This window comes from Charadrius vociferus, unplaced genomic scaffold (genome assembly GCF_000708025.1).
Source record: "Charadrius vociferus isolate BGI_N301 unplaced genomic scaffold, ASM70802v2 scaffold259, whole genome shotgun sequence".
Lineage (NCBI taxonomy): Eukaryota > Metazoa > Chordata > Aves > Charadriiformes > Charadriidae > Charadrius > Charadrius vociferus.
Window position 1 is genome coordinate 4,993,204 of NW_009661368.1, and position 11,142 is coordinate 5,004,345.

The following is an 11,142-nucleotide window of genomic DNA, read 5'->3' on the forward strand; positions in this document are numbered from 1 at the left end:
TCGGGCGCAGGCGGCTCAGCCACCGCCGTGATGGCCCCAGCACTGTCCTCCCCACTCTTACAGAAAAACTGCCCTGGGAATTAAAATTTCCCACCTTCTGCCTTCCCTTCAGTTTAGCTCCTCGTACCCCACGGTGGGGGATCCTTTCCACAGCAGCTGGGGAAGCAGCCAGGCCCCTTCCCCTTGGGTGTCCCCGTGGATTACAAACCTCCCTGTTTTCAGCTGCAGCTTTTGGGGGCATTTTTGTGTATCAAAATGTGATTTTGAGCATTGACCACGCAAGGTCTCCCAGGTTAAGGTCCCCTCTCCTTTGGAACTGCAGCCACACTCCCCCCCCCCGACCGTGTCCAGCCCAGGGGGAAGGCTGGATTGTTTCTCAGGAAAAGCTCATTAAGCAAGCACTGGATTTCTTTTAAAAAAGAAGCTCACATGTTTTCCAGAACTGGATTTATTGTATTTGTAATTGTCTTATGTTTTTTTTTCGACTTTGCATGCTCTCACCTTGCCTGCTGCAAGGGATGTCAGCAGTACCCTCATTCAAGCATTTTATTATTTTTTTCCCTCTGAGAACAGCGATAAACTATGAATATCTGCATCTTTTATGCTGAGTGCAAAGTACTTATTTAGCATACAGATGCTTAAAGTCTATTCTGTTAAATTTTTAGATCAATTTTCCATTTAACGCATTTTATTGTTATTCTCACAATACAAAGAGAAGCCTCAGAACTAAAACAATCCATTTATGGAGAGAGACGGACACATATGGTTTCATACCAAGTTTATTTCTTTTTTTTTTCCCTTTTTTTTTTTTTTTCTCATAATCACTTCTTTTGCACAACAACAACCTCAAGTTGACAATGAAATGCACGCGGTAGACCGAAGGGAACCGGACAAGGCTCTGGTAGTGATGGAAAGTCCTTCCACGACACCGCGCCAACTCCCCCCCACCCCGGCTGCCCACCCGGCACGAGCAAAGGTGGCCCACGCTGCGGCGGGAGGAGTGAATCCTGCCCGGGAGGGCAGTTGGGGTGCTGAGCCCTGGGGTTACGGCTCAGCCCCACGGCCACGCAGTCATCTTCCAAACCTCTGCCTGCAGCCCTGGGCCAGTTTATCCTTCCCGGGGTGGACAGTTGGCGTCCCACGACTCAGTATTTTGGTACTTTCCATTTTCAGAGCACTTTAGAGACATGGATGCGCTGGCTCTCCCGCGGTCCCCGTGGGTTAGGGAGCGTCGGTGTCCCCTTTTCATTGGAATGGGGAAACTGAAGCACGGGGGATGCCGGGGCTGGGATGCCCAGCTGCCCCCTGTGCTTGGGTCCCACCATCCTGGCGGCGGATGGGGGCGGCTGCATCCCTGCACCCCGGGGACCACGGAGCACCCAAACGTAGGTGTTGGCCAGTGCCCCTCTTCTGCTTTACTTAAAGACAACTGACTACAAAGGTGGAGTTTATTGGTCTTACTATGTCATCTCATCCCTAGCATGGATAGTAAGAAATCTCTAGCACCGTAAACAGCCATTCCCTGACTCATTTCAAGTGGTATAAGAGTGTACGTGCATATATCGTTTCCACATATGCATTTCTGTGCGCGTGTGCACAGCCCAGTGCACAGCCACCGCGAGGGAAGAAAGTAATGCAGCGGGACGGGATTAAACGAATCCCATGAGACGGGCTTTGCAGAGCCGGGGCCAGAGAGTCACGCCGGGCTAAGCAAAAGCAAGCAAGCTGAAGTTTACATGTTAAAAGAGGCAGCAATACCGACCTACCCCCAAGGTAGGATGCATGCAATCGTGAGCTGCCGCCATCCCTGGAAGGTCAACTCAAAGTTAACCCCACGTCAGGGTTAGAGCAAGATTTTTTAATGAGTCAAAAAATAATAAGATAAGGAATAGGCTCAGTCCAGAAGCAGTCTGAGGGGCCAGCATCCTTGAAAGCACCCATTTATGGACAGAACTGAGGGATAACGTGAGCGCAGAGCTTTAATTTGGGATACAAGGCCAGTTGTCCCAGCTCTCATGCAGCTTCACTCATTGCCTGGTTGTCAGTGCCAGCTGGGAACTCATTTAGCTTCAGTTTCTCTGTTTTGCTCAAATCAGAGGCCCTTCTCCGTGATAGCTCTTTGAAAGGTCTCTGCATGCGTGTAATAAATTGCCGCCATCTCGTCTTTCCTCCCTCACACAACTGCAAACGGTCATGGTCCGGGCAGGGATGCTGCCGGCCGCCTCGAGGATGCTCTCCCTACCAGGCACAAAGTCTCGTGCTCATACGCTGCTGCAAAAATGGGGCTGCTAACCATCGTTACAAAGCTTGATTAATAAACGTCTACAGGAATCAATGAAGAACCTCAACCCCTGCCATAAGGAAGGTGGCCCCGGGAATTGGGGGGGTTGCATGCCACGTCCATGACTGCGGTATGTGGGAACGGTCTGGGAATGAGGGAGGCTGGGATGGTAAGGATGTTAATGAGGATACTTAATTAGTCTCAATTGAGGCACGAAGTATGCTGCTGCACACAATCATTAGCAACGCTGGGAGATGGAAATGCATGAAATAACTGTGATCCCGGACTGTGCTGTGCGCTGCCGGTCAGGCCTGGCACCACGTGAGCTACTGGCGCCGGCAGCGCCGTCCCCGTGGGTTTGGAGCGGCGCGGTGGGTGGGTGGACACCCCTCGTCCGGCCGAAAGCACGGGAGTTGGGGCACACAGCCACAGCAATCACACATTTCCCTGATAGCGTCCAGTGGCACCGGACAAATGTCGAGCTCCCCAACATCCCTACTACATTCATCTGCGCCGGGGAAACATTGCTCTGCTACACCTAAAGCATCTGGCCCCACGGATGAGGTTGTTTCCTCGGCACGACATGTCTCAGCAGCAGTAACAGAGCCGGTCCCCTGACGTTACCGATGCAAAAGTCTCCCTGCACATCCCTGCTCCTCTGCCACAGGAGCTTACCCTGACACGTTTTCCAGCCACATCCACTGTCCCTCACAGCACTGACCCGACGGAGGTGAGAAAAATGAGTTTCTCAGTGCTCACACCTGCATGAGCACCATGAGCCGGGCCGCTCTCCTATGCATTTCCCATGGGATTTTTTTTTTGCCAGACAAAGCTATTGCAAGAATAATTCCCCACCTGAGCTCCAGGCTGACCTCCAGGGAGGGGGAGGAGAGCGGGCACGGGGCAGCACAAAGGACCGAAATGGAAGATCCAGGCAGGAACCGAGTCCAGAGACTCAGTAGCTCTTTGGGGAGGACGGCTCTAACCAGCACAATCTGCCACCGACCGCTCCTTCTTCAGCACACGCCAAACCTCACGGCTCCTCCGGCTTCCCCCAGAGCTGCAGGGAACAGCCTGGACCCCCTCACACATGGAGGTTGGGGTTAACACTAAATTATACGTACCAGAATTGGAGCATCGCCTCTATTCCACCTCTCAACCCTTCCTTCTCCTCCCAGCACAAGGAGCAGCCCGTTCCCGCTCTCACCGCCCTGCCCGCAGGACTCGGCTGCCTCCAGCTCCCGACTCCATGATTTTCCAGCCGCTCTCTGGTCCGGCATCCCACCCCGCCGGCACCCTGCCTTCACCCAGCCCAGCCTCCAACTGCTTCTGAGCCCCAAGGAGGGAGTGAAAAATGGTCGTTTCTCTTGTTTTAAACTCCTGCTCATGAGTACAACATTTCTGATAATAATCATAATAATAATCATAATAATCATAGTACTAAAAACAGTATTTACAACAAGCTCCAGGTCAGAATTACACACCAAGCAAACACTCAGCACCACAGAGAGTAGGACAGGGTTAATATCTCGCAGATACCTTCTCAGATCCCACCAACGCGGGACACAGACATTTGACAGTTTCAACCATTTCTTACACACAAACATTTCGTTTAAATTACTTTTAAATTTTTTTTTTTTAAACTTTTTAAAATTTCTCGTCACTATATGAATGAGGTGATGCTGGCGGTGATGCCGCGCTCTACACAGATGCTTATCTAAGACAGCTGCTACTATAAACTGATCATTAGCTACTGTTAAGAAATTCAACCCTCAGTTTCCTTCCTCTTAGCCCCAAATCTTATCTTTTTCATCCCTGGGCAGCGCTGGGGCTTTCTAACAGTCCTGTCCTCCCCCCCTGCCCGGGCAGAGGGGTTTGGGAGTAAGGTAGCCCTTCCTTTTAGGAGCAGAGTGTCCCCTAACATCAAACCGTGGCCATGGAGGGAACTCTCCCGAATCCTGCTGGGACTTCTGGGGAGATTAGCAAAGAGCCCCAGGATTTGATCTCCAGCAGCTGCTGCTCTTTGGCTTTCCGTGGGGTTTCCGCGACCGCCTGATGCTCACCCCAGGCTGTAATCAACTCTTTACCTAATTAAAGCACAGGGTAGGCAGAAAACTTCAGCTTCTGACAAGACTCAGTGACAATTTCTTTTTCAGAGGGGAGGAGGGACAAGGGGACCGTTATTCCTCGTACAAACGCCTCATCTGCTCTAGCTACTCATCGCTGCCCGGCACCGCCGTGCAGAGCACGGTTCCCAGGAGCCCCGGGCTGCGCTGTGCCCGTGCCCACGTCTGCACCCCCTGTGCGCTTAAATTAAATTATTCCCCAAGGATCCTGCAAAGGCCACCGCAGGAGTCCCTCATCCCACCCACAGAATGGCTCTTTGGCGGCACAGCGTGCAGAGGAGCCCAATTACTAACAATGAAACATCTCAGTGCCTTGGATGCCCCTTTGGTTTATTCTGGGGTCTGAGGGGGCAGCCAGGACGGAGAGGCCATCGCGAAGCGGAGGGGAGCGGTGCACTGGCGTAAATACCACCCAGGCACTCTGCGCCCTGTTCCCAAAACACCACACCGGTCTGTTAAAAAAATAACAACCCAGTAATCTCTAAGCTCTGGCCAGGGAGGAGTTCTCGTTACCTTCTGCTTCAAACGAAAGCAGCTTCCACCGTGTCCTCTGCAAAACTTGCCCCAGGACCGTGTTCCTGCAGGGCTGAGTCCCCGGCACGGCGTCCCACCAGGCCCCGCTCGCCCGCAGGTGGCCATTCCCTGCTCTTCAGAAGCAACATTTCCACTTAATTTTTCAAGGTAGAGGCAGAGCCGGGGCAAGACGAGCAGGTCTGTGTGGATCTCAGCGGAAGAGTGGCAGCCCCTCGCAGTGCACGGTGGCTGCTTGGACCTTGGCTACCTCCATAAGCCACGACTCTAGAAGATTAGGAAGTCCATGGGCTTTGCCAGTCACCTATTTAGGTCAGACATTTCTGCCACGCTTGCATGTTCTCTGCTCATCCCTACCTCCATCAAGAGACAATTTTTTTTTCTTAAAAATAGCCCTTGAAAAGCTAAAGATAAAGGAATGAGCACGGGGACATCTCTTCACCCTTACTGTGGAATTGCTCCCCTCTTAGCTCCCCCTCGTCCAAAGCCCCAGGGACTGGGTACCGGGTACCAGGCAGGCAGCTGGCATGTCCTGCCTCCCAGGGCGCTGCCTGATGAGCTCCGGGGCTCATCTGGCGATCTCTGGTCTCGGTGTCTCCCCTGTAACGGCACCAAAGAGCCACATACATCTTTGGAAAGAGAGAAGGATGGTTATTCAGTTCGCTAAAAGGCTATTTCACAACCATGCAGCATCTCTATTAGATTTGCTTTCCTACTGGAGTGGAACCTCGTGCTTTGGGAGCGCTGGAGAGCCTGCAGACCGAGTGTCCTCTCCCAGGGCTCCTGCGCAGGCAGGGATGCAATCCCCATCTGCGGTTCACCCGAACTGCTCAGCCAAGTCCTCTCGGTCCCTGCTCTGCTGGGGAGAGGGCAGCTCAGTCTATGGGCTCCTCCAGCCCGTGGCCAACCGGGGCACCAGGCGGTGCCTGACGTGACGGGGACCTTCCGTGACGTGGCACCTAGCACCGAGCTCTGGGTGGAAACCCTCACCTACTTCCACTTGGGCTATCAAAGAATCATCCAAAGACGAGGACTCCGGGTCACTGCCTGCCTGGGCTGGCTCCAGACACAGCCACGAGACGGGGGGTCTGCACGCCCGCCACGACTCCTGAGCCATCCCATCCCTCTCTTTCCTCTCTCCTACCACTGGCAAACACGGGGCTGTTCCCTATTCCACTTCACACACAGAAATTATCACTTACTTCCCATTGTTCTGAAACTGATACTTGGCTCAGAGCAAACACCAAGAGGAGTAAAAGCCCCGGATAAGAAATCCGTATCTCTGTGACACTGCTGGTTGAATTTATTAATATCTTAATCTTCTTTTACATCAGTTTAAGAAATATTTTTTTAAAAAAGGACAAAACCCTCCAAAGAAGCTGTTTGATTGACTGATCAATTCTCTATTTCATGTGAACTAGTTGCTATTCTGCTTAGAGGTCCCTATGATCTGTGAATCCCCACAAGTACTGACGATTAAGGATGCAGAGATAGAGAAGCGTGTAGCTGGGGGACAAACACCGGGGAAGGGGGGGATGGAGAACCGAATGTCGCATCTAGACAAACAAAATAAAATGTGTGGGTTGGTCGATTGGTTGGTTTGTTAACAGGAATCAGGTGCTAGATGTGTAGAAAAGCCCTTTATCCAGAGATCTCCTCCCGCTGTTCCTTGTTCCTGCGAACTTCAGCCGCGTGCAGTTCCTGCAAAGACGGGAGAGAGGACACCAGGCTAACACTTTCTGCTTTTTTAATCTCTATCTTCCTTCTCTCCTGCACACAGGATTTGGATCAGCAAAATAAATAAAAATAGAGACCAGTTTCCCATCCAACACACCCTGAGGACAGTGGGTTACACCTGCAATGAATGAAGCCTCTCATCTGCGGGAGCCCGGAGGTGATGAAAACCTACAGTGAATGCGTTCACGGCTCCCCTCGTCTGCAAAGCCCTTTGGCCATGCAGCCCCTGGATGTGGGGTGGGCCCGATCCTGTGCCTTTAAACTCGCACTGAACAAGATCAGCCAGACGGTATTTTCTCTACCGACCTTGAAGGACACATTCCCCCTCCTCGTACTGCTCCGGAGCAGAGCTGCTTCCCACCAGCAATGAAACGCCCGCTCCCCTGGGCCCATCGCTCTGGGACGACCCCGCAGGGACCAGACCCCAAACCCCACCATGGGCATCAGCACCCAGCCCTCTCCCGGGGCGTCGCACTCGCCTTCTCGCGGAGCCGCTCCCTCAAGGCGGCCAGATGTGCTTCGCGGATCTCCCTGCTCAGCTCCATCTTGTAGTTGAGCTTCTCCTCGGCCAGGCGGCTGAAGTTGTTGTTCTCCTCCAGCGCCTTGTGCAGCACCTCCCGCTCGTGTTCCCGCTTCTCCGCCAGCTGCTTCAGCACCTGCGCCTCCTGGGTCTGCCGAGGCAAGGCGTCAGGAGAGGTGTAAGGCAACCAAAGAGGCTCTTGTAGCCTTAAGAGCTCCAGAGAGGCTTCCTGACCTCTGCTCAAAAGTCCTCCGCCACCCCCCTCCATCCCATAACACTCTTGCTTGGAAGATGCGTTGACACCTTTGTCCTGCTATGAGGCAATGTCTGCTGGGTCCAGTGCTCCGGGCGGGCAGGCGATACAACGCTGCACCTACCGGCTCAGCAAAACTGAGGTGACATGGATCAGAGTCCCCTCTCCGAGTGTCACCTCACTCTTTGAATTATTTCAGCTTGCTTTCCTCTTACCCACCAACATTCATAACATTTACACTTCAGTTTAATCTTCCGGTTTTCTCCTTTTCAATAGTTTTCACCAGAAGACATTTTATACATCACTCGCAATAAAATGTGGCACAGTCAGCTGTTAGGAACCCAAGGCTGCGTTTAGGTTTGAAGTTTAAGTCGGGTGTGTGACCAACTGCGACATCTCCTGCAGAATCAGCTGGCAAGAACTGCCTCCCCCCTGCCAGGTCACATGCAGAAGACCAAAAGGACCCCATACTGCGTGGTTTTAAGAACAGGAGGATGATGATCACCATCAAGTCCAATTTTCTGCCTAAACCAGGCTGCAAAACCTCACTCCATGACTCCCATGTCTCACCTGACAATTTATAGTGGAATATGATAAAAAGATATTTCAGATTGCTCTTGCTAAGCCAGTTCTAGGGTTTGGTGCAATTAGTACCTGTCACAGAAAAGTCACTGCTTCTACAGGACATCTCATTACCTTCCTCCTCTCTTCTGCAGCCTCCAGCCTCCTCTGCAGCTCCTCCAGGGAGAGGTCCTTCTTCTTGGGGGGGGAGGAAAGGATCGGGCTCTCGGGAGATAAATCTGAAGGGGACTTCAGGATCACCTCAAAGCTCTGGCCTGATGCCCTCTTATCCAGCTGCTTCACCTCCATATCTTTGGGGGGAAAAAAAACAGGGGCTCTGTGGACCTGTGACGTTCAAGATAGCGTTCACCTGAGGGCACCGAGCTCTGCACACAGGAATTAGGGTGTTCCCATGTCCTGACCTGGGTCATTTTGTTCTATTCCCACATCCTGACCTGGGTCATCTTGTTCTATCTCCAAAGTTTCCCAATTAGTGATCAGCTTCACCCCCCTCCAAGTGAATGCAATTAATTTAAATCCACAGCATAATTAAAGAAAAGCCGTATCGCTGTTAACATCTTGTATGTCACCCCAGTACGAAGCAGACAGCCTCTGCAAGCAGTTTCTTTCTGGGAAAATGAGGGTGACGTTAATAGAATAAACTGTGAAAGGAGACTAAACAGAAAGACCCCAGGCTGAGATATGGATGGCTGCTCCAGGATGGGACAGCCCAGCATGCTGACGAGCTCCCACGTTGCCTGCAGGAGCATCACGAGATCATTAGGAGCGCGTTACGTACCTCCATACTGGTAGATGGTATTAGGATGGGGCTGGGTGTGGAAACAGGAGCAGATGAGGGAGAGCAGAGACAGCTCCTTCATTTTCTCCTTGTAGGCTGAAAAATATGAAATAGCAATGAGAAGAGAGTTTAATGGCAATGGCAGCTCTTTTTCATGGAGAAAGGAAGCAAGTAGACACAAAGAAACCCATTTGCAGCTACCAGACTCTATGGAGGCTCTCCAGGCTGCCATAGGTTACCAAAAGGTCCCCAAGGAGCATCTGTTCTAGAGCAGACTAAATTATCTTCCCGTGTAGCAAATATCATGGGAAGACACACAGTAGGAAATTGCCACATCTGAGGTCTAATTTTCTGTGCAGGATTTTCCCTCTAAAGGAGCTGAAACGCTGCAGCCCGTGTAATTAATGATGCCGGGACAGCTGCCCAGACCCTTTCTCCATTCCACTTCCAGGCTCAGAGGTAAAATGACACCCATCAACACCTGGAAATGTTGCTCAACCCCTGGCAAGTTCCTGATATTTCACAATTCAGCATTTTTGACATCAGGGTGAAGAGGCAAGATGCAGTGAGCTATGTGGAGAACAAATGGGCATTTGAGTGAAGAAATAGCTCAGGGGTGCTGCTAACAGGGGGAAGTGCTGTAACTCGGCTTCCCAAGGTACCTCCTTCCCTGCAGAAGCAGACAATGGAGGGTGTACATGGATTCTGTCACCACCTTGGCCCACACTGGCAGAGGTTGATACTGATCTGCAATCACAGTAAATGCTGTCCCCTGCAAAGGACAGGGAAATACACAATCCCTTTGAGCTCTGCTGCTGTGAGCCCTCCAGTTTGCTCAACATTCCTGTGACTGGAGGACACACCACAGCATCCCCAGTGATCACAAGCACACAAGGTGCTGCCTGAATGGCAGCAGCACCCACAGCTTGTAGTGGGTCTGTTTCTGGGGCAATCTTCACCTGTATTTTTGGAGTTCAGCACATTTAAGAAAGTGAACTGTCAGCACATACTTGACAAAGAACCTCAGAATAGAAGAAGGACTTGAAAACAGGGAGGTGCTCTGTCAGGCTGTCAAGTTCTTTGTCACATCATTGTAACCCGCACAGCATTGATGCTATGTCACAGGTCAGCAGCTGATGGCTCAGTGGTGGGAGCTGCTGTCTCACGGATGCCGTGAGGCTCCGCACTGGGCTGGCTGCTCAGAGGACACCCAGGCACATGGGGACAGAGCCTTCATGGCTGTGTGTGTTGCCAAACATGCCCTGAGCCCCTTTGTGCCATCCTTCTTCCTGCCTCCACCACAGGGCACAGGCATTCTGGTGTCCTGCCTTGGCTCTGCCTCTGGATTTCCCATGTGTCCTTGTGCTTCTGCTCTCAGTTTGTCCCTTCCTTGCCGAGTTCCCGTTTCAGCCTCCAGTCAGAGGTGAATCTGCAACCTGGCTGCCAATGTCCTTCATAGCAAGAGCCTCCACCGGGCCAGGAAAGGGAAATCCCAAAACTTTGTGATATGAAAAGGCATTAGAGGCAGAACAATTTTGAAAAAAAAAAAAAAAAAAAAGCAAAATCAAGAAAAGGTCATGCTGTGTACCATATGCCCTCAGGAACACTTTTCAGATCTTCTCTTCTGCCTTCCCACAGCTATTCAGGTAGGAAAACAGTGGTTTCATATGCCTACTTCATACTTGCACTTATTTTTCCTCCTAGGTAGAGAACTTCATCCTAATTAACACCCGTCTTTTGCTAACTGACAGTCCCTGAAGCTCAGATCGTTATTGAACATTTTCCAGTTTGCTCCGCATTCTGACTTCCATACCCTGTGCAGTCCTGCTGTTAAATGTAAACCAAATAGGAACAGTTTACATCAGCAGTGCCTGCCACAGAGCAGGACATCTTTGATTTTGTTCTTAATGAAAAAAAGTCTTTGGAAAGCCTCTGAGAGTGCTGTGTTGTGGTAGAAGTTGTGGCAGAGAGCAGCAGTAAGTGAATGTATCTCATAATGTTCTGCCAGGAGCCCAGAGGAGGGTCCCCTGGACTAAATGAGAGACATCATCATTTAACAGAAGCAAACCACACACCAAGGTCGTTGCTCTACCATAATGTCCGGTCCTGGGTAAAACCAAGACATTAAGCAGATGTGCCACATCCCTTACTCACTAGTTTAATTGTCTCCTAGCACTTGTTACAGAGCATAGCACTTTGTATTTCATTACTTGAACTTCAGTAGGTCTCCCCAGTGCAGGTTTCATGGCCCTCTGTGCAGATGAGTGTACACCACAGTCCCTGCCTTTCAGGAGGTCTCTTGCAGTGATTTTGCAGCTGCCTCCATTCCATCGG

The 11,142-nt window shown here is 51.3% G+C and overlaps 1 protein-coding gene across 1 annotated transcript; it reads right to left on the reverse strand.

Moving 5' to 3' along the window:
• Positions 1–6,261: 6,261 nt before the first annotated feature.
• STMN3 (stathmin-like 3) lies at positions 6,262–8,910 on the reverse strand. Its single transcript, XM_009893414.1, has 4 exons — positions 8,809–8,910; positions 8,145–8,320; positions 7,155–7,346; positions 6,262–6,639 (listed from the first exon to the last, which is right to left on the reverse strand). Exons 1-4 carry the CDS (start codon positions 8,888–8,890, stop codon positions 6,580–6,582), a joined length of 510 nt encoding a protein of 169 aa, XP_009891716.1. The 5' UTR covers positions 8,891–8,910; the 3' UTR covers positions 6,262–6,579.
• Positions 8,911–11,142: the final 2,232 nt, after the last annotated feature.